At 39.1% G+C, this 24748-nt stretch overlaps 1 protein-coding gene across 5 annotated transcripts in view; it reads left to right on the forward strand.

Moving 5' to 3' along the window:
- The window catches only part of pkp4 (plakophilin 4), a 91728-nt gene that overhangs the window by 19064 nt on the left and 47916 nt on the right, over positions 1–24748 (forward strand). For 2 of the 5 annotated variants that reach the window (XM_030124868.1, XM_030124869.1), the window contains exons 1-3: positions 2499–2638; positions 4943–5076; positions 21399–21511. In XM_030124868.1, the coding sequence (XP_029980728.1) occupies positions 2623–2638; positions 4943–5076; positions 21399–21511 (263 nt within the window). In that variant the 5' untranslated portion in view covers positions 2499–2622. Of the gene's footprint in view, positions 1–2498; positions 2639–4942; positions 5077–21398; positions 21512–24748 lie in introns of those variants that run through there. The other 3 variants (XM_030124871.1, XM_030124872.1, XM_030124870.1) reach the window with 2 other exon arrangements.

Consider the following 24748-nt stretch of genomic DNA (forward strand, 5'->3'; position numbering starts at 1 on the left):
GATGGTAGAGATTATAGTAGAGGTTGCAAACCCTCACCCACTCAGATCATGTCCACCTTGCTGAATAATTCCACTGTGTTGTGAATACACTCAAAGAAACTAAAGGCTATAAATCAATCCCTGATCCTTGAATCATAATCCCAGGATTTTGTTCTTATAATAATTTTGAAGTTACTTGGGGTGATGTGGATGTGATTTCAGTGCCAGTACTGCCCGTTCTAGTATCAGACTGAGGAGGAACAAGTCTTATGTAAAAAATTAATGAATGATGAATGTAAATACTGTATCTGAAGTTACTGAGGTCATTAATGATGTACTGATATGCTTTTATTTTTGGATTGTCTTGTAGATCAGTGAGAAATTGATCAGGTTGATAGAGGTTGTTAAACAGCATGTGGAAATGTCATAGTGCCCAATAATAAGAAATCTGTTAAGAAATTCAAGAATTTGGATCCAGACCCATGCTCAGACAACCTTTTAGAACAGGGGTTCCCAAAGTGGGGTACACATACCCCCAGGGGTACTTGGAGGAAGCCCAGGGGTTACTTGAAATTTTTTGGGAACGATACATTAAATAAGTCATCATGTACGAGGGCCGTTCAATAAGTTCATGGCCTCACCCAGAACAGAACAACACAGACTGATAATTTATATTTTATTTTTCAACATAATCTCCATTTACAGCAATGCACTTGGTCCATCGATGTTCAAGCATCACTATCCCATCACGAAAGAATGTAACATCCTGTATTATAACAACCAGCATTTCTGGGTGAGGCCATGAACTTATTGAACAGCCCTCGTACTGAATACAAAATAAATAATGAGAATTAATGCTGAAATATAAAACACAATAAATACATTCATATAATAGTTTAGTTGTCAATCATCTTGTTTAAGCTTTGGCAACATTTTAAGAACATTTCTATTTTATTTTTTTCAAAATGAGTTTATTTGAGTAGCTAAGTAATTATTTTTTTGTTGATGAAAGGTTCATTTATTAATTAATGGCCAATATATTTATTTTTCTTATCAATGAAAGAGGGCACTTTTCAGTTTATATTTTGCACACAAAATTTACTTTAAAAAATTGTTATTTTTTATGTACTACAGTTAAATATGTTTTTTGTTTACAAAGTTTTGAAAATATAAACAGACACCTTTGGCACAGGAACAAATTTTGCCTAATTTTTTTTTTTTCAATCAAAAATGCTGAAGCGAGAGTTGAGGGTAGGCCTACTTGGCTAAAAAAGTATATTTCAGGGGGTACTCCACCGTTAAAAGTTTGAGAACTACTGTTCTAAAACAATCAAGATCTAGAACTGAGTTAAATGCACCCTCAAATGTGCTGAAGGTTTGGAGTTGCCGGTTCATACAGACAGATGAGGTCAAAATTCCCATTGATGATTTCTCACTTTCAGTCAAAATGCTTTTACCGCAAAAAACCGACTGCAGGCTCAGAATTATGTTGAAAAAAGCTATAAATAGCCAGAGAAATGTGCTTACTGACCAGATATACTGTATGTAAACACAGATTTTAGTACATAATTGTGTTGAGCCATGTGAGTGTGTTTTTCGATTTCCTTCTTTAACTTGATTTCCCCTTGCACATGGTTTCTTGTGTGTATGTAAACACAGTCTATGCGAGTCTGATATTAGATTTGTGGTTGTAGTGCACCCTGGAGAAAGGCAATACAGAGCACAGGTGGCTTTCTGAGGGATCATGGAACTGATGAATACATATTTCTTAGGGTGAAAGTTTGTGAAAAGGTTGTGTTGAGACTGAGACTCTAAATCTGTTTATGCACTCTTTAGTCCAGTATGCCATCTGAATAGTGTTGCATGGTCCCGTACATTTCCTTTTCCTCCCTTGTGCCATAAAGTACATTTAACTTGGGAGACACAGAGTCATGGAAAGAGGGCTTGTGTAAGCAGCTTCAAGGAGTGGCCGGAGCCTGAGGTCAGTAGAACAAACCACGTGATCCAGTGAATCAGGGTGGGGTCAGACTTTAAGACTTTTCTTGGCAGACTTAGCAACATTGAGGCTAATAGTGTTTTAAGGGGGGAGGTTGGAGTAGAGTGAATAGCTGTTAAAGCAGATGCTTTTGTTTTATGTTGAACACAGAGTCTTTTAGCATTATATTCTCAAAACATTGGCCTGGCCTGAGGTTTTGTAATGTAGTGTAAACAAAGTGTTTGTTTTCTGCTTCGTCAAGGGCAATAACCATAATGGTAATAGTAAGATGTTAGTTTGCCTCTTAAAATGAGGTCATCATTTTACTCTGTGGGAACTTCCTGAGGTAATAAGCTAATGACAGCCTTGAGAGCTCTACAGATTGGTCTTGCCTCTTCAGTTTTTCACCTGCTTCTCAGCCTTGTGGTTGCTCTTCTGACTGTCGAAGGGCTTGACATACCAAAGTTTTAACCAGCAGGAAGTTCAGTGAGGTTATTTTTCCCCTCAGCATTTGGAGGGAATATAAAGTGCAATGTTGAAGAACCAGTCAGCCGTGTGTCTATAAGACTGTGGTAGGTTGGCAGCAGAGTTGTTGCCTTCACTCCTATCTTGAAGTTGTAAAGTGTTCCAAGCTTTAAACTCAGTGAAATCATCCAGGACCAGCTCTAATGGGGAATTTCAGAGGTAGGAATTTCAGATACAAATCACAGTTTTTCTTTACTTAATGGTGCTTTAGATAAGGCAAATTTTCCTTTTTTTTTCATGTTATTTTTTTCTGATCCTTTCTCCTACACTGTGCTTAGGTTGCACTTTCCTACATCCAAGTTTAAGCTGCTCAAAGGTACTCATTTGGAGAGATTATACATTTTGACTTTGATGACGGTGTGGAGAATTAGTCTTTTTTTTTGTTTCTAGTAAGATGTCTCCTTGTATGAGTCTGTTGAATATATTAAATATTGAAATAGTCAGGTTATGGAAAGGTCAAGTGTAATAAGGACTGCTTTACATTTAATTTATGGTGATTAAAATGATAATTGTTATGACATTGTAAAACATTTATAGCTGCACACCTCCCTTTGTTCTCATGTGAGTTGATACTGATAGAAAACAGCAGAGAGGCTTTTGTCCACCCTGACCGGGTTGGCAACTTCTGTCAGTTTTAAAAGTTGCACTCAGAGGAGAAAAACACAGATAGGACTGTCTGTGTTTGACGTGAGGGAGGAGGAGTTCTGTCAAAACGAAACAGCTCTCCCCTTTTCCTGTTGTTGCATTTTCAGGAATAAAAGGCCAATGCCCTTGATTTGAACGCTGTAGCGGAGGTGGGAGGGAATGAGGCAGAGTGTTGCAATACTATGAATGAGCTTGAAAGGAATTTGGGAGACTGTCAGAGGGATAGGTGGAATATCCTGTGCGGACTAAGATACATTGTTGTAGTAAAACCTTATCTGTCATTCAACACCCGGGCTGGCACGTGACTCTGTTTTGCTCAGACACCTTGAAATGCTCTCGCTGTCTTGGTGACAGACTCCCAGAATACCTCAGGGTCACATTTATGGGGGACCTCCTACATACTTTAGGCCCTTCTCCCCCTCCTCTGGCTTTTAGGCTAGCCAAAAACTTTTAGGCTCTCACTGTAAACAATCCAACCAGCTCACACAAACTGGCTGTCAGCCCGAGCTAAATGATCCCTCTGTTGTCTGTTTATGGATGGGTGTGTGCACACTGATTTTTTTCAAGTCAGACTGTCCATTTTCCATGACTTTATATGAATGTTCAACCCTTAGAAATGATGTGTGTTGGAGCAAAATTGACTCATTCAGTGAAGCAACAATGAAGTATACCAGGGCCTCCAGTCACCTTCTCGTTGCCATAATGGATAATCATAATAGCTACTTTCACTGAGATTATAATGTAAAGCTATATTGTTAGCTGCAGGACTGTTTATTTAATGACAATATAGTTATTGCATGGTAGTTCTATCAGCCAGTACTGCCCCTCAAACTCACATTGGAATAAGTTTCCAGTTCACTGTAGACTACAACATCCTGGTAGTTGGGCTACTTAAAGTAAATCATGGGGTTTAAATATATGTGGAAAAAACAAGAGGTGAAATGTTGCTTTATATTCGTAACTTGGAGATGACAGCAGCAGTGGATCTTGAAGGCAGTAAAAGTCACAGTAAAATTCCCATTTCCCTAAAGTCACAAAGCTCCTGTGTTATTAGGCCTCTTGCTTTTGTATGCTGCCGCTGCAGCCCTGTGCTGGGAGGCACCTATCACAGTTGTTAACTTGCCCCTGTCTGGCTCAACAGGCCCCCATCAAGGATCCACCTTTGAGCACCTCAGTGTTCCCTTGACACACTCCCTGTCAACAGATATAATGAGACCATAACTATTCATTCTGCGTTCTCATTTCAGTCCTGGACGAGAGGCCAGAAAAGGAGCAAAAGAGGCAGTAGCAACTTATCCCTTCCATCAGGCGTCTGTCTTTTTATTTTTATCCCCCCCAATGACCTGCCAGTGTTCATTGGATAACAGCCACCCCAGCACCAAATACACAAGGCATTTAACACATTTGTTTGGGCTGGCCGTGCCATTCTTTGTTTGTATCTGAATTTTTATGTCACTGTATTACATACACAAATCATTATTTAACTACTATGTTGTCTCGAGGCCATATGGCATTGATTTGCACTGTCATAGACAGTGAAACATTGACAGTCTTTTTTTTCTTCAAGCCATATGGCATGTGTGGGCGTGTTTGTGTATTGCTGGTGGTAGCGGGTGGCCGCTGATAGTTGCTTTCCAGCATCATTCTCCTGTGTGTCCTGGCGAGGTGTTAACTTAAGTGAATATTTATCAGTTGAGCGTGTTTTCGAATGCATGTACACAGTCGCTACATGGTTATGAGATTGTATTTTCAACACAGAGCCTACAGTGACCAGATCAATGTGTATGTGTGTGTGTGCGTGTTTGTTCCTGCACACAGGAGGAATGCCAGCTCCTGAGCAGAGCCCAGTGACGGAGGAGGGGTTTGTGCTGACCATCCGCAACGGTTCAACTGGACATAACATGGAGGCTGAAAACACCGCCAACAACATCCTGGCCTCTGTCAAAGAACAGGTAGCCTATTTTTCCCTTTTCCTTTCATACTATCACATGATTTTTATTACTGGTCTGACATAATTCCTGTGGTGGGTCTTTATGAACTATTTATTTACAGTGACATTAGGATGCTTCATTGTGTGAGGACCCATTCATTGGCACATTGTACCCAAAAAATAGAAATGATTTGTGTGAGCTGAATAGATGGATAGAAAGAACAGAATGTCACACAGGCTGTTGTTACTATAATCACATCACTTACTTCAGAAAAATGAAAGCGGAAAGTAATTTGTCTGTGTGTGGGATGATGAAAAGTTTTTTTTTAGCAAAGTTTTCTAGAGAAAATTTGAGGCTTACTCTTGTCTTGTGGAGAAATTGGAATGGAATAAGCTCGACTCGCAGCTATTGGTGGTTTATTGTGTTGTACAGTCATGGTCTGGCTTGTATCAGCGGACAACAGGAAGATAATATTCAGCAGACTTTCTGAGCCTGTAGAGGGTTATGACCTCTGACTCAGTTCATCTATGCATGTCACTCTGTGATTCATCTAAACACACTTTTCTTTGGCTTCTTTCCAGCCCTCTATATTCCTGAGGTTCCAGACCACTGGGCTGAAGAGATTTTGCTAATTATTAATAACATTATGTGATAATTCTTACACATTTTTTTAGCAAAGAGAAGAGAAAATTTAAATGTGTTCTTGGGTATTTATTTATTTATTAGTCTCACTGAGGCTTTAGATAAGAAAGTGGTTATTGTTTACATGAAGAAGGAAGGAAAGAAGGAAGGAAGGAGGGAGCACCTGTCGATGTCACTTCCTTCCCTACTCCTCAGTGGCTCGTCCGGTTAGAGCAGATATCCATGCAGGCGAGCAGGAACAGCGAGTAGCTTGCTTAAGCTTTTCCTTTCACAGTGACTGGCTAGGCACATGCCTCAGAGGGAATTCCTGCTTAAAAGACTCAAGACTGCAAAATTATCGGTCTGCTCAGTGTTTAACAGAGTCTGAGAAGCAAATAATAGGGTGAGCAAGGGTAAAAAGATGCAGGAGGTCAGAGACGAGGCTGCTGTGCGCGTTTTTTTTCTCCCCCCTTGTGCTTTTGCGTGAGGCTTTCCTGTGATTGTTAAGAGGCAGACCTTCGAGGGATCTACTGTTGGGATAAATATGCAAGTCTGCTGTGCTGTAGTTGCGGTTGGGACTAGGGCTGGGGCGTAGCATTACTCCGTGTTTGGTAAGTGTTTACTCTGTTGCGCTACAGTCTTTCCTTAAAACCTTCTTTTGTCAGTTTTTGCTGCCTTTTCATTGGCTGACTTTCCCCCATCCTATTGTCTTACGCTGTACTTTTTGTGTAACTTTTCCTTTCTCTCTCATTCCAACTTCTTGTGTCTGTCACTCCTGTAGTTCCAGCTGCACAGGCTATGCCCAGATGCCCAAACAAGGACAGCTTCACCAACATATTTTGATTACATTCTTGCTGTGTGTTCATTTGCTTGGAGTCATGTCTTCTCTTTTTCCTCCCACACAGACTTCTAACAACCCCTTGTCTTCTTGCCATTAGTTTAAGGATTTGATTCTTTTTCTCTATAATTCTTTGATATTAAAGTGCCATCTTTGCTTTGTGCTTCTTTAATAGCACTGCCACACCATGACTTATCCATAATGGCTTATTACAGACCCCATTTAAGCCTTGAAATTCCACTGTTTTTCTTGCTACACTTTACGCCTTGTTTCATTAAAGCACATGTTATGTTTCAAATTTGACTCCACCTCAAATGTAAAAATGCATTACAATTTATAATTAACTTTACAAATTGCTCCTCTTCATTATTTATTATCTAGTTACATTTTAATTTAACCGAAGGGGATGTTTCGTGGATTATGAGACCTACTTTTTTTTATCTTTTATCGTAAGTGTAATTGAAGCTTTGGGAGGCTGTGGCACTCCTCCACATAGATTCTTCTTCGTTTGGATTTATGAAGCTCCTGTCAGTGTATTTGGGAATGTTTACTAAAACAGCTTTTGAAGTTCAAGCTTTGTAAGCTTTTTCGTTACTGTTATTAAAATGAGGTGGTATAATCATCAGCTCTTTTGCATTTCCTTGTAGTTTATAGTAAATAGGCTCATCCGTTTCAAATGTTGTCATGCGTCACTGCCTTCATACTTTCATGTGTTCTGTACATTGGAAAGAGCGTTTCTCAATCAATCCACCAGAGGACGCTGCTCTTAATTACCATACTGGCCGAATACCACGAAGAAGAGTAAAGGCTTTTGAAAAGAAGAAAGTCAATAATAACAAATATAGCGACAACAGAAGAGGTTTTCCTAATGTAGATACTAATGTTGATATTGAGAAGGTTAGTTGGAAGTAGAAGGGCTGCGCTCAGCGTCCGGCTTGAGTTGGGCTCTGCGTCTGGCTCTAACCAATGACAGTAGAATTCCATAAGTCATTCATCTTGCAAAGTTCTAATACAAACATGAGTTGTCTGGAAATGTCATTTGAAAATGACAAATGAGCCGTACTGCGGTACATGTTCGTACCGAACCGTGAAGGGCGTACCGTTTGGTACAAATACTGTTGCACCCCTAATAGAAACACACCTACATAATCATTTAAATAAAATGTACAACAAATTAGGTGCTTTTCCCCTAAGTTCTCTTAATTTAAAGAGGGTCTGTGGATGGAATTAAACAGCACTGACTTTCACTAATAACACAAGACCACAGGAAAAATATAATGTGGCAGAATAACATTCATTGTTTCAATAAAATTTAGAGACAAGGAACATTCAAGCTGCTCTGGAAACTCCTGTTGACGCAATACTTTTGTAAAAGCAGGAGAAAAATTATACACATACATGTAGGTGTGAGGCTATTGAAAAGCAGCATCACATGAAAACACTAATGCCTCACAGACACACTGACTTGAAGATTGCTGTTTGCACATTGAATGCACACCTCTCTTTTAGTTGACAGCTGTGTGTAGAACAGCGCAGTGCTGACATTGACAGGCACAATTTTATTAAGAATAAATTTGCAATCCACTTTAACTTTACAAATGTATATTATGCATTGTTGGATGTTGCCAGAAAAATTGCACAGTGTAGTTGTAAACAAAGCAGGAAAACTGTGTGTACTGTTGATTTAAAAATAGCATAATAATAACATAATTGTATATTTATTACTCACATGTCTCCATTGACTTTAATGGATATCAACATCATTATATGGGATTGGTTGAAATAACAGATGGGTTAGTTATGAAACACTGATATATTCAGAATCATGCATTTTAGCAAGGAAAGCTTTTATGCTGTCTGCACACTCATTGTAGCTAACCTTCTCAATGACAAATTACATTTTTGAGAAGAGCTCCTTGAGTTGTCTAGGTCTGCTTAAGTTGTAGTCATTTGGGTTATACAAAAAGTAGAAGTACAGCATTTATTATTCTGATGGAACCATTCATTCAAGGGTCTTTTACTCACTTGGCCTGTAGTATATTTTATTAAATGCTGCATTGTCTCACTGCTATCTATGCTCATGTTGAACTCAATACATCACTGCCTGATTAGGTAAGCCTCTCTAGAGAGCTTGACTATTTTAGATTAATACATTTTCACATCACAGTCGGCTTCTGTGTCTATTTTATTCTGACTTTATGAATTCAACCAGAGTGTGAATTTCCACTAATTCCATAAGAGTAAATAATGTTCATAAATGGATTTCCATACATAGGAAGTGCAGTAAAAGCTGAAATGTGCAGTAATCTGTGTAATCACTGATCAGTCAAGTTTCTTGTATCTCCTATTTTTCCAAGTTACTTGTCTCTTTGTGCTATTAAGTTGCTCAGCTTTGAATTAGGCTATGAAAATTTACAACACGTTACTAAAAGAAAATGCAAATTACTCTGTGTTTGCAATAGCTGCTGTTATGTAAATATTGAGGCCATGTTACCGCAAGATTACGTTATCACAGGGCCATTTATAAAGGTTAAGATACACTCAAAACAAACAAGAACAAAACAGTATCAGTAACATTAACTTTAATCTTTTGTTGCTTAATAAATATTATTTATCTGCTTCTATTCATTCTTTTCATTCTATCCATAGGTGGAAATATAACATACAGTGCAGGAAAGTGAAAACATGTCCTCACTGTAATGTAGTAACTCTCTAGTAGGTGGACCCAGTACCATATCCAAACTCGTTAAGAACAAGTCAAATGTAATTTTCAAACCAATATATCTGAGGCCTTAGGATGCCTTTTTGAGGAGGTCAGTGGGATCAGGCATCAGTGAATGTGAAATCAGGGTCATGTTATTATCAAGAGCCTAGTTTTGTTTTTATACTCGTGTTGTGGATACATTTTTTCGTAGACAAAACTATGTAACATAACTCTGCAGTCCAATTAGTCCTTGCCATTCAAGGAGCTGTTCAGTATTTTTTAGTGTACAGATAGTTATTGCTTGCCCTTTGAAACTCTGTTTTGGTGTGCTCCTTTTACTCCTCTATTACAAGCCTCTGCCCTCAGAGTAATGCTGTTATTAGCTGTGCCTGGACATGCCTATATCTACCACAGAGACCGGCAAAAAGGCCTCTCAGGCACGCCGTACTATGGTGTTACAACACACCACCTCCCTAAAAACACCACAGCGGAATTTTCCCACTTTGTTGGAGTCCATTACACATGAAAAATCTGCCTCCTGCTTCTCACTGGCAAACTGTACACTCTGTGACCCTTTTTCGTCTGAATCAGCCGTATACACACACAGGCAAACTATAGTGTTATTTGGAAAGCTCGTGGGCTGACCTTGCTTTGAGTGCTAAGTCTCCAGCTTCCTCTTAAAGGCTTGATGAGCTGGATGAAATATTAGCCACTTGAGATGCATATGCAGTCCCCTATCTTGTTTTAATGAAGGCACAGTCATTTTTGTTTAAGTGACCCAGCTTAAGGAGTTAATAGTTGGGGTCGGGGTAAGGCTTCAAGGTGGTGTATTTGCTTTTATGCCTTTCCATGGCATAAGAGTGACAGAGGGGTTGAATTCTCTCTGTAGGCAATAGCGTCTGCTCCACCTCCATAGGCGAAATAAGAACTCTAATTACAATCGACTAGTGATTTTCTCCGCTCCTCAGGGTCTTATCTGCCTTCCTCTCCCTAGTGCTGCTGCTGTGACACAGGCAAGGAGAAATCTAGAGGCATAAGCATTCTGGCCTCGATTATAGTCATAAAAATGGAAGCCTGGCTCCGAGCAATTACCCCATGGGGGAGCAGAGCAAGTATGAGACAGATTCTCAGAGAGGAAGGGAAACAGGTGAAGGAGAGTGCTGAGATATACGGAGGGAAGACAAAATGCTTGCGTATATAGAGGCAGGGCTCAGAAGGTGGTGAGTGAAGGGAAAAGGACAAAAGTGAGAGTGTGAGCATGATGAAAAGAGGCAGAGTCGGAGGGGCTGTCACCTGTGAATGGTACTCTAAAGCACTGTGGCAGGAGGCTGTCAACGCCGAAGAAAACAGAGAAGAGGAAGAGGAGATAATCTCCTCCCAATGTGACATGATGCCAGAGGAGTGGTGTGTGTCTGGCCTGGCACAGTGCTGTCGGTTTGAACCCAGCCCTGGGAGATCTCCCCCCCACCTAGTCTGTTAATACTCATCACCGTCACTGTCATCATCATCGTCATTATCACTGTAATCATTGCCACTGTCAACAGCAAACCCTATGGGAAGCAGGAGTCGTACTCAGGAATGCGGAGTCCCAGTAAACAGTACTGGGCTGTCCTTGGAACAGCATGAGTCCACAGGAGAAGTTTAGGATGTTGACTGGGTGACTTAGCCACAAGATTTAGGTCTGTAAATCATCCACTGCCCAAGCATCACTTCGATGACTTCCACTAAATGACTGATCTTGAAGTAATCAGACAAGTCATTGCGTTCTTTGTTCACTACAGCAGCCTTCAGATTGACAGTCTGTAGATTGCTTACTCTCCTTATTGCAGCCCAGAGCAATGTTCTTTTTGTCTGACACTACGCTATTGATCTCTCTCTGGAATTGTATGTTCACAGGTTTCCATGAATTGCAATGGCTGTATGATTGCACCACCGCAGTATTTTAGCTTTTTGTTCAATAGAGAAGATGCAGCATGATTTTGTGCACATTTACTGGCTCTGCTCTTTATGCTCAACTTATGCCAATGTTTTGCTTGTAGTACCATGGTAAATTCAGCATTTAGATTTGATAAGATGATGAGATGCCAGTCACTTGTCTCTGTACAGAACTAGCGTAAAAAGGGCACCTCGTGATTTAGTAAACTCCCCCCTCCCTTATCTCTGTACTTCATATGGATTTACTAACGTTATCACTCGTATATGATGTCAAGGCTCTGCATAAGAAACATAACTAACAAAAATACCCCTTGCTGCATGCTGTCATGCATGTCATCTGTCGCATCATCTGACACGATTTTGCTTTTCCAGTGGATTGGAGCTTGTTCTTTTGCAAATGCATTTCCATGCTGTTTAATAACATGAGACTCTTGAATTTGCACCCAAAATGCTGTCAAAACAGTCATATATAATTACCAACACACCTCTCTTAATTCTCAGCCAAGAAGGCGGCAGACAAAAGGCAACCAGAAACATTCCCAAAAAAAAGCCAATTCACTGAGATGCAGCAGATTGACACAGGACTAATACTATTATCTGATGACCTCCATTGGGCAAGAAATCAGAGGTGATTTGCAGCGATATTTAAATTTTTTTACCTTGCAAATTATCGACATGGCAGATTCACCCAGGGAGAATATTACAGACAAACCAATTATTACAAATTACTGGAGTTCACTGCACAAATAGAGGTTTAGATTATAACCACATCATGTAGATCCAGAAGTACTTTGCAGACATGGTGCACGACACTGATCAGGCATCTAATGTTGCTTCTGAAACCAGCTTTTAAACATCAGTATGAACAAATTGTGTCTCTGCTTCATAGATCCCTACATTTTAAATGGCTGCTGCTTCCACTTGAACTACTAATGACGCACTAATTATTCTTTTAAAGTTTAATCCTGTGCGTCATGATGAGATTGCTAATGAGGCAGAAATGCAAAGGGATTTGCTTTCTCGATTTCGACCGAAGTAAGAAAAAAATATACCATCACTCCGTCGGGTAAAACATGTTTTGTTTTGTTTTGTTGCTCGAAAAACCTCTACAAGTCACACCTCACCAACAAGGGCTAGGAATAAGACAATGAAGAGATGACTGCATGGCTGGAAAGTTGGTCAAAGATGAAATCATTGTAGAACCTGCTGAGATACAATTTTTGCGGGATCAGTTCATCAACAAAGACATAATTTTCCTTTCACACTCCTACCCATACAGTTTCTCCTCTATTTCTTTGTGAGGCTTTGTTTAGTTGTCAATGTCTTCTGTGGCACTGGCAAGTAATGGGTGCTTTCTTACACTTGCTAGATGACAGCTACTTTAATAGCTCTCAACATGCACATGACAGATTTCTTTCATGGAATTTTAATTATCAACCCTGATTGATACTTCCATTTATGTACAAATATAGGGAAGAATATAGGGAAGAAGGAATTTCTCATGAGGGCTTACTCATTTGTGTCAGACAGTATGTGAATTGCCACCAACTTAAAACATTAAATTTGGAATATCAAATCTGGTGCCTACTTTTAGATGTTGGATTTCCCTAAAAAGTTGATCAGCTATTAGGACCGACCTCCAGCCAGAAAATTAAGTTGTATCTTATGATATCTGTGTGAAACATGTTGTCATTAAAACCTAAGCAATTATCCATTGTATATGGGTTTTAACTAGCATGTAATTTGATTTAACCTTGGCAGAAAGTAACAAATCTACATTGAAAACAAGATAATCCTGTTTTGACCTTAAATCCCATGTTTGCTGCGTCAATTTTCTTCTAATAGACCAAGTTAGACATGCATTTTAGTTTGTCTGCAAGTTTCTTCTTGTAATCCTCATTCCATTGTGAACTTCCATTATCTCAGAATGAATGATGTTTCGCATTTCTGATTATGGCCTCTTGTCACATTATCAGCTTATACAGTATAAAGCAGCTGTGGGTGCTAAAGCAATTTTCTCCCTGTGATTCACCTATAGCTTTGACTGCAGCTGTACACTCTCTCACCTCAGCATAGCACTTGAACATTTTTTAATTCTTTCTCTATCCAGCGCAGTTATTATAATTCTGCTATAGTGGCCTGATGCTGCAGCCACATTCCCAAAACTACATTTATTAAACAAGGTGACTTTGTGGCAGTTTGAGCTTTAAAACACACTGCGTGGTTCCTCCAGGTCTGGTCACACAGCTTGTTCTGAAGGCCTGTTCTCTCAGCTCACACCTCGGCCTGCTTTTTTGCCCCTGCTGCTGCAGAAATCCTTTAACCTCTGCTGTCATTCTCCCACTGTGCAGCAGTGTTGGGATCTCGCTGGAATGCGTCTGCCAGACTGCAGCGAGGGTGCAGAGCTGTCAAGCCTCATTGCCACTTAATGAACAAACATATTTCTGGTGGATTCTCAGCTTTGGTTAAGAGGAAAAGCCATCTGCACCAGTTATGCAAAATGAATCAGAACATCACAAATGAACATGCAGCCTTTTCTTTCCGGGTCCATTTCCATCAGAAGACCATAGCAAAAATTCTCTTTTTCAACACCCTACGACAGACTCTCATGGGGTGTGCTGGAGGTAGCAAGAATGGCGACACAGATAAGATCTCTACTCTTAATTAAAAGGAGGATTTCAACGTTTAATACAACGGATTAAGCAAAGGCCTCTCTGACTTATTTATCACAGCTATTATTCTGTATGAGGGAAGTTGCTGAGTCACCAGGGACATTTCAGCATAATTTTTCACACAAAGCATAACATTATCCTGATTTATTATGCTATATATGGTATGTGGCATGTGTGAATTAAGTGAATCTTTGTTTGGCTTAGTTTATGTGAAATGGAGACAATAACTAGGTTTGTATCAAGGTTAAACATAACATTACATGAATATTTTTAACTTAAAGTACACACTAGCTAAAAATGTGAATATATACCTGTGAAGAACCACATTGATTGTGATGGAGGTATAAATAATATTTCTGATACATTCTTTATATTGACTGACTTTAGACTGTCCACAGTGTTTGTTCAACTAAGAACATTTGTAAAATGGTGTTTGTGTCTTGTGCATATGGCATGAAAACTTCCTTCTAAATAAAGTTTATATCCCCTCATACTAACACAAGAATTAATGTGACATTAAAAAAAAACATCTGCCACAATCATACCTGCCCAGCAAAGCACCGGATATGCATTAAAAGGCATTGATTAATGTATTTAATGGTCCCCCTTGAATCAAATGTTGTAAGCAAAAATACACTCCAGGTTTAATACAGTATACAGTATGTGCTGACACATCATTTTCAGATTATTTTCTGTGCTTGTCCAATCGAGTAAACTTTTAAAATTGTTAAACAAAATTTTGAGAATGTTTTATCGTTTGATGAGTAAAAAGTGTTTGGAATTCATAGTTTTGCCTTATATGTGTTCATGCACCTTTTTTCATTAACCTGCATACAGTAGATCCTCTAATTATGCTGTGACTTTTCAAAAAAGTGAGTGTATGTATCACTTTCTCCACTATTTAATGTCGGTTTTTATGAGCGTGTAAGCCTCCCTTATCTATGGTGAACTATAGTCTATGTGCTGAACCAGCAGCTGGCAGAAGCCACTTTAAGCATTTCAGATAGGTCTTGTATTGTCAGCACCCATAAAGATGACATGGGAGTATGCATACTGGTAGCATAGTCTGCTGCCATGTGTCATCTGTTTCTTTTGGATCTGTCTGAGGACACAAGGGGACAGGATCTGATTCAGCTCTGGGACCACAGACAGATCAGGCTCGGCAGGCTCATTGTAAGAGAAAATAAAGGTATTGCAAGCCTTGTTGGTACAGGAAAGCCAGCCACCCATTGTCCTCTCCTTCCACACCATTCTAACAAGGCTGGCACATACCCTTAAATAAGCATAGGCCTTGTTAAATGGTCATTACTGCTGTGCTCATCCTGACTTGGTGGATCGTTACACGGAATAGAGGCGAAGCATTGAAAATGCAGTGAATTATACAGGGCACTGACTACTGCCTCTCCTTAGCTAAATGAGTCTCACATATGAGCCACAGTTCTTGTCTGTTGTATCGGACTATGGCCAACCTCCTGTGCTATGACAAGCTAATTATGAATACATTGAATCCATATTCATCATACACAATATAATAGCCTTAATGAGTCGTGCAGATTAAAAAAGGCTTTTGGAATGTGCATCCTTTAAAAGCCTTTTCTTTCTGTGGAAAGCCTAAGGATGTGGTAGTAAGGAAGTGTCATTATCATCCTCAGTGCCACCTGAGAGGGACACAATAGTACAGTGCTGCTCATCTTGCCAGAAATAAACTTCATTAGTACTGTGCCAGCTCTGGGCATTGGTCTGGCTTCATCCACTATCATTCTAGAATGGGAAGAAATCGATCTGGGTTGTTTTATTAGTTTATGTTTCTTAAATCAAACATTAATTTTAGGGGCGGCGCAAAGTGTAGGGTGCTGTGACAGTGTCTTTTCTGAATGATATTGAGGGAGAAATTGTGCTATGGAAAAATTGCTGGTGGGAAAGCAAGTGCGGTATTAAAATGACTAAACGGCCATGTAAAGAGATGTATGTCTTTGACACTTTCAGTATGCAGCTGCTAGCTCGAAGTTGTTTTCTTTAAAAGCAGTGAGAGGAATTTTTGAGATCCAGGACGCACAGATTGTGAGAGGAGATAGTTGCCCAATGGCAGGTTTATTGAGTACATCCTGTGAGTCAGACTATTGGTCTTTAAAGACTGGCTGTATAATCAGCAAGAGTGGGCTACTAGAATTATGCAAGCTTACTATGAATGTATTTTTAGCCAGTAATTGTACTGATATCAGTTTAAATAAACAATGAGTGTATTATATGCTAAAATTTCAAAATACTCTAATAAACTCCATAGCAGCTCTCTAAGCACAAGTTGCTGGTGTTGTAGTGACATGTGGCATTGGTAATAATATTTTCTTTGTTAGTTATTAAAAGGGATGAAAAATAAGGGACACAGCTGAATCTGTTATGCATAACTACAGCAGTGGCAGTATTAGTTAGTTCCTGATCCAGAAATAAATGTATTTACACTGGGTGACATTTTTTTTTTAATAAAACTTGCTCACTAATGGAGCATAAAAGGTGGCTCTTTATAACAATTAGGGGATGTAATGTATACCTCCTTCAAATCAGTTGGCATTCATCAAGTTAAAATAAGCTCTTTATGACATGTTTGGTGGTATGAGCAAGCCGTACAAAACATAAGAAAGATTTAGGACATGAATATGAAAATGAGTGTGAAAAACAGAGCTCCAGCCAGTTTGTCAAGGTGTAAAAATGGCCTGAAGGAGTGATCTCCATCTAAGAAGCTTGGGAATGCCTGTGCTTCTCCTGATGTAAAGCAAGCGTGCAGATTGAATGCCTGACGACTATAGGCTTGTAGCAGCTCTGACTATCAGTAGTGACAGAGACCTCTGTGCCTTATGGCTTAGCAGATGTCCTCTCTGCTGCGCTTGATCCAAGAATGTGGACACTAATCAGTGGGATGTGTAAATTATTAAGAAAGGCACTTGTGTTTTAGTTCTCTCTTGTTTGCATTTAACACGCTATATAAAGAGTGCAGTGTAGGAAGAAGAACCTACTGAACTCAGTAACCCATCACACAAACAAACAAGCAAACAAAACAATTGGATTATTAGCTTAAAATAAAGAAGGCACAGGAATGGTGGGTAGTGAGCTCCACAGAAGCAGGATGTCTTTGATACCAGTCAGACAGTAAACAAAAGGTTCTGGTCTGCATCTCACCATGGAGTTGATCCTCCCCATGAGCATGTGCTTCATATTCATACATGGTACTGTTGTGTCTTGTTGGAATTTTGTCTTTAAGATGCATGTGTGGATGAGCGACCATGCATATGTGTGTGTTGATACCCTTTTGGATCACATTTTCAAGCAGACAATGGCCAAATTCTCATAGATAACCACTTTGAAAATAAACCACATTTAAATACATGAATACTCAAAGTGTCCTTTCTTTCCATCCTTTTTGTCTGTGTGTGTCCATGTGTATTATTACTTTCGCATTGCATTCTATCTGTTTCACACTGGTGGCAGACTCTCAGACTGGAGTGATTCCAGATTAGTTTAAAGTGGCAGTGAGACTGTTTGAGTCATCGTCCTGTCTCTCTCCTTCCCTCTCTATGCGTACATGTTTGGATCGCACTTCAGTGTTTTCCCTCTCAACTGGTTAACCTCAGCTCTCATATCTAGTTTCCACTGTAATGTCATCTTATTACCACAGTGCTCTGAATGCATACAGGCCTCAGGCTTCTTGTCTGTGTTAAGACAAAGAGTTGTAATTCTTTTTCACTATTTTGAGAAACAATCCCCACTTACTAGGGTGCAGTCCTGGGTTGTAGCAAGATAACTGAATGTTTTGATAATGATCTTCAAGGACTATGTGCATTTCTTTTTTAATCCAATGCACAAGAGGCCAACAGTGTATAGCCTATCTGAGGATTAATTGCTAAACAATGTTTCCAAGCAGATGTTTTTTTTTTATTGTAAGCTGTGTCAAAAGCCTCTTTCCATTGACAAAGTCCATGCACCTAGAGTCAAAACATTAGTATGGTGTGTTTTGACCATCTGTGGTGAGCTGTATCTGTCCCTCTTATAAGGGAAAGCACAAATAGAAAGACGGATGATTGGTTGGAATGAAGGATTGAAATTGCCAATTTTCCTGTGACCAAATCTCTCAGTAGGGGTTACGTGTCACACATAGGATTGATGGCTCATTTCTTCTAAGTAAATCAGTGTTGTGGCCACTCTATCTCTTTCCTCCCTCTCCGTTTATGTGCGGGTGTCTGTTGGTATCAGGAGTAAGCAGATATTGGGATGATCCCCGCTATTTCCTGGGGAGTCTGCCTCGGAACACTGGTCTGTGCTGGGTGATAAAATGATTACGGTAACTACGTAAAGGAAGACAGTCTTCTGTAATTTTTGTACGAGGAGGATTATGCAGTTTGGTAAGTGCCACCTCAAAAAGCTAACAGCATAGAGGATTTGAATGCCAAAATTAAAACAATTTGTGGACACTGAATAAATGATAATAGCAGTGACAAAAACTAGTTCCATCACTTTGCAAATCTAAGATGTAACCTATGACTGATCTAAATTTACTCTCTAAGAAAAACAAGCATATCTTATACCAAAAATGGAAAATATTTATCATGATGTCTTTTTCCCATCTAACTGAACAGTTTTTCACAAGCCATGGTATTATTTTGACATGTTGTAGCTTAAGGGTTTTATTGAAAGGAAAAGAAAAAGTATTCTTTTATAGGCTTAGCCAGAATCTGTGTGATTTGGAGGTTAATTTGAGTTCTGCTTTTCCCTGTCATATGTTCAAACAGCATACGACAGCCCGACTTGAACAGTTTGGGAGACTGTTACTGTGAAACACACCTCACATCTTTCTGCTCATGATGTCTGCCTGCTGTTTTACATGAAGAGCTTTCAGGTGGTAAAGCCCTTGGAGGTCTTTGTTGTGAAGAAGCTAAGGGAAACACATTGTCTTTAAAACAGAGCAATGCTTTACTGGTGCTGATTATTAAAGTTGATCCATACAACAAAATAAGACGCATTATGACCTGTGTCGCAACTTTTTGCTTTTCACTCTTACAGACTCATTGAATGCACAATTCTATGCGTATACTTGTTCAATATTGTGATGGTTTTGTGGAGCTGAGTGGTATCTGGGGCTTCATCTGATTTGCAAAATATGTTAATGCATGAGCCATGTATCCAGGGCTCCATCTGAAAGGTCAAACGTGCACATGCTGAGTGTGAGTTGGTGGTTCCTGTTAATTATATAGGCCTACATTTTGGTGACCCACCATCGTCTATGTTCTTCCGCTGTAGTATATATAGTAGACTGAATTTCCTCAAATAAACACCAGGAGTCAATTACAATAATAGCCTGTGTCACTGTTGATGCGAACAAATAAAAGCTGGTTCTCAATTACAGACTGGGGAGAAAATAATATAGATAAACTTCTTGTGCCAATCATGTAATGTGCTGCCAGTTAAGTAAATTATAAACACTTAAGGAAAATTGGCATTTGTAGAAAAAGGCATTGCAGCACTTCTAGCATCCCAAACATGAGCAGATCAAAACAAGGTTTCAAACTCCATACAGTTATTTTTATTCATTAAACAGAGGAAATTAAAAGTGATAGCCTGTCTCTAATACAGGCCTCCTTGAAATAAAGGCTAGATACCTTCTGCAACTGAGGTAAATAAAAGCCTGACCTACTGTTTGAAGAAATATGTTTGTCTCACTTTGGAACAGCAAGTCTGCTTGTATTTCAAACACACAGAGCCTTCATTTTGAGCACAGAGTAGGGCATCGCTTAATTTTTATACTGTCTTTGGCTCACACATACTCATATTCAATCAATCAATCAAATTTTATTTATATAGCACTTTTCATACAACGAAAAGGCTATTCAGCTTTTTACTGGGGGCTTATGGCTTAGTAATAATAGAACATAGGACTACTTTACATGGTGAAATAAGTTAAGTTAATATTATTAACAATGTACTGATACAAAAACTGTAACATCTCCAATATAATCACTTCACACAGCGACTGAACTTTAACTTGTTTTAAGTCTACTATTATGATACTAAAGCACATTACACAAACTCTGGGAAAGTCCTTTAGTGCTGATAGGCTATAAAAAAATTACTGTAAACAAGCAACCATACAACACTCTTACTAATACCTGACGGAATATTAGATACGATACAACTCTGTTAGAACACAGCAAATTTATGGTGTGTAAATAAATGTTGTTGTTTTTTTTTGTTATTCATTTCAGTTCACCTTGTCTTATGCTTCTTGAAGCTCAATATAAATATGGTTATTATGCAATGATATTGAAAATACAATATATTGGTCAGCATTTGAGAATTGATCAGTTTCATCATAAACACAGCCAAGAGATGTACTTGTAGCTGTAGCTGCTCATATCCTGCATATCCCAGGTGTGCGAAAAAAAAAAAAAAAAAAAAGACTGAACACGTTACCCTCCTTCACGCTTCCTTTCACTGCTGTCAAGTTTATATTCTACAACTAAAGTAAAGGAGCAGGGAGAACCAGAGGATATAAAGCAATGGTTTGGGGGAGGGGTGAGTAGAGCATGTCTGCAGTGTGAAGGGAAATTTCAGTGCCCCCCCAGGGAACTATTGGAGAGTAGGTGTGAAAAGTAGGCTGGTTCATGTGCCTAAAGAGTGGCCACATTTCCTCAAACAGGTCAGAAAAAAGCTCAGTGTGTGTATGTGTGTGTACTGTATATACTGTGTGCCTGTGTCTATGCATCTAGTTTTATTTTACTTAACTCAGTATTGAATGTTAGCTTGGATGCATCTAGAGTATAGTCACATAGATTGCGTGTAAGGAGATGATCCTACCATCTGTACTTTACACAAAGGTAAGAGAGACCTATCAACAAATATACAAGTGTTGAGAAAAGGGACAAGCACTCTTTGTGCTGGAAAGACTGCAATGTGCACAAGTGAGAGAGAGTAAAAAGCTATTTTGAAGGTAGGCAGATGAGTGTGCATGTGTCTATATAATAATTTTGTGTGCACAAAAGGGCCTGTGTGTGTCTTATGAGTGTCGTGATGCAAGCTTGGAGCTAGAGAGCTGTGCAAGTAATGGCCTCACTCAGGGAAGATAATTAGTCAAATGCTGATTTCTACACGACTCCCATAGAAACTGTGCCACCAAGGCTAAATATCACCCACTGAAGTGCTGCTTATCTCTCTGTGTGGGCCGAAAAAATGGGAGTACCATATAGACTGAGTGTGTGTTTTTGTGTGTACTTACACACAAGGTTGCATGAGGGGATGCTCATAGTCTCTATTTTTAAGCTGCTTGAGAGGAAACATTTCCTTTTCAAATTAACTTGCATTGCAGTGCCTTAAGCTTGTTTTTTGTTCTTAGTGCGATCATTAACCAACATGCCACGGTGGAGGAGTGCTATTAGAGCAAGCCATCACAATTGACAACCTGCTCCCTTTATATTGACTTCACATTTGAGATATCTGCCAGCAGAGTTATGTAAAGCGCATTCTGATGGATTGTACTGTGGCTTTCAAATTCCTTCATTTTGTTTTTCGTGTGTTTGTTCATACACAGGAGCTCCAGTTTGAGCGGCTAACCAGGGAGCTGGAAGTGGAGAGGCAGATTGTGGCAAATCAGCTGGAAAGATGCAGACTTGGGGCCGAGTCACCAGGCGCTGGTAGCAGCAGGTAATGAGAAGATGCACACAAACACACAACGCGACACATGGCATTTTTATCCCTCGCGGTAGTGTCCATATTCCATAAGGTAACCTTATGGCATAGTGATGGATCAACCCAGTGTGCACAAATATGATTGGACTGTAAATTAAGGAACAGTTTTCCATCCTGTCCCTAAAACAGGGTGGATAAACAAAAATACACAATGACTCAAATGTTATACAAATTCATTAATTTGCAAAATAAAACATCTAGGATTTATGGTCAATTGATTCACCCTAGTCTTTAGTCATACAAAAATAAAATCCACCTTTTTGTAGGGAAGTATTCAGCCTTTGTTTTTAGTGACAGCACATGGGCTTGCTTCTAAGTGTGCATGACATCAGAGTGTTGTTTGCTCAGTGAAGCAACGCTGTCAGTGGAAGAGCTTGCAAGTTTGCTTCGAGAACTCATTCCCACTTCATCAGCTGAGACACTCAGCTGCCTGATCACCTCACCTCAGTGACCACATGCTCTGTCTGCTATTCTGTCAGCTCGGCCTCACTCAACTCATTCATACAACTCAATACTGTGTGCAAAATCTCAGTGAGCTCCACTGGCCCTACATCTGTTAAAAGGATTGGTGGCATTCTTAAGATCACATGGCTTAGTGGTTTTTCTTGTAAAGATAAAAAATGTACAGAAGGGCTTTAAAATTCAGTGCAGGTGTTCAGTAGATATAATATGCTATAATGTCACTTAATATAACTGTAACACAAAGAGATCAATTAACCTATCATGGGCCCAAAGATAAACTGTATATAAACTTCTAGCTTAGTCTCATTATAAAAAGTTCCTATGTTATTTAGTATGTTGAAAGGTTGTGTGCATTTTTCTGTAACATTTATTCATTTACAGCTTCACTTAATCAGTGTGTAATATGTGGCCCATCTTTGAGGTCTGGTTAAAATTCAATTCCTTAAAGTGGCAAGGGAAATTACCACAGAGGTTAATAGACTGTGACATTTAAGAGATTGCTTAATGGTCAGATTTCTACAAACGCTGTTCATATGAGGAGTCTTTGTTGCTTTTACTTTTTTGTTTTGATTAAGGCTACTATGAATGAAGAATGAATTCCATTTTAATGATTAACCAACCAAAACACTTGTATTAAATTATTTGTTGCATATATACTGTAAGTCCTAGTGGAAAATTTCTGATTATATAGCATTGCGGGTAAAAGCGTATGATAAGACTGTGAAGTAGACAATGAATCATGGTTACATTTAAGCGTGTCTCGGAAGTGAACACAAATATTATTCTGGGGCTGTGGATCTATATAAGCAGTCTGTTTTTTCTGTTGACAGTGATAAGGTGGTCCAGTTAGGTGGTTAACTAGTGAAGCATTTATTATTCATTTGCAGTCAAAAATATCTTAATGTAAAGTGCCATTTTTTTCCACACCAAGGAGCTGGCTGCTGCTAAAAATTATGGAATGCTGGGAAATGGTGTTGTAGTTCTATGATGGCTCAGAGTCTACATGTCTTTTTGTTAGCAGAGATTCATAGCTACAGAAATTGATGTTGTGTTTACAAATATTAAACTTCCATATGTTCACTTGATATTTTTATGCTTGCCTGAGCTACACTCAGTCTCAAATGGACTTTGATATAGCTGATATATCTGGATAGATGGCACTTGGACTAAATAGGAGGCCATAATGGCTGTGATCTTTTCTGGCACTGTAATAATCGGTCCTTTACATGAAGCATTCTTCCTCTCCAGCTGGCATATCAGCAAAAAACACCTACCTCCTACTTAGAAGATTGCAGTCCTCAGCAGTACTAGTGTCCATTTGTCCTTTTTTTGTATTTGAAATCGTTGTGGTATGAAGCCATTTCAAGTGCACTGAAAATATACAAAGCCAGGCTGTCTAATGTCATTTTAAAGAAGTACTCTACATTATACACCAGTCTATGCCTTGTTGTTGATAGAACCTGCTGTTGTGGTGTCATGTAGTCAATTGCTTCTAATTAGAAACATTTAACAAGCTGTTGCACCCGAACATTTGTATTTGGACAGATTTAGCTCATGCACCTACTGTAGATGTGTTATGACCCAATAAACAACACCAGGTTTCCCATAGTTGTGATGTTTTAGTAATTAGTTTACACAGGAGTTGGTGCTTTTTAAAGTCTGTGACCCTCACCCTAACCCTAACCCTGTTTGTTCAACTGATTGGTCATGATCCTAAAAAAAAAAAAAACAAATGCATTGCCATCTCATGCCATCTATTTTCTTCAACATACAGTAGGCTGGCTGTTGTCACAGTAAAATAAAGATTTCACTAAATGATGACAGGCTGAGTTTGCATTGTCGATCAAAGACAAGATGTCGAGATGCAAATATGACCCATAGTCTATTAAATATAGATTTACAAGTGCTAACAACTAGGGCTGCAACTAACAATGATTTTAATGATTGATTAATCTGTAGATTATTTTAATAACTAATCGATTCATCAGATAAATACAAAAGACTCAATTTTCAAAGACTGATATTTAACCCAAAGTAATATAGACTACAGACAAGTCTCTAAGGATCACATACCCTCAATAGCTTCAGGTATAGTTAGTGAGCACTAGCCTGCTGCCTACACTTGTTATAGCTAGAGACTAGCAAGATATAGTCTTCAACCAGTTCCAGTTATAGGCTATCAAAGTAGCGTTGTATATATTAGGTCCAGTCAATGATAGGTAATGTTAGTTTGGTGGCCTGATAAACAGAGATGGATGAAACCGTTATAATTATGGCAATAGTGTCTAACTAGTTAACAGGCTAAAGTAATCACGAGATGTAGGCTATCATAAGCTAGGTTTACATTATGTTCCCGGTGGCCACGGCAGCCCCATTTGCCCGAAACATACTGCGCCATGGGATTTTGGCTATTTTTTTCTTCACGTTCAAGTTTTGTTACTAAACGGCGCACTACGTTTGTTCCAAATGGGGCTGATTGGCATCCGAAACCTAAGCCATGCTCCTCTGTGTTCTCCTCTGTTACACTACACAGCATACGGGCATGCCTCAATACTAACAGGCTCTGGACCCAACAAATTGACTGCCGAATTCGTTACCAACTCTTTTAAGAATCGATTCATTGTTGCAGCACTACTGATAACTGAAATGTAATTTAAAATCCTAAAGGCTTCAACAAGTGTGTTTGAAAACACATTATTCAGGCTTGACTTTTTGTGTATAAACATGTTT

This window comes from Sphaeramia orbicularis, chromosome 21, assembly GCF_902148855.1.
Source record: "Sphaeramia orbicularis chromosome 21, fSphaOr1.1, whole genome shotgun sequence".
Lineage (NCBI taxonomy): Eukaryota > Metazoa > Chordata > Actinopteri > Kurtiformes > Apogonidae > Sphaeramia > Sphaeramia orbicularis.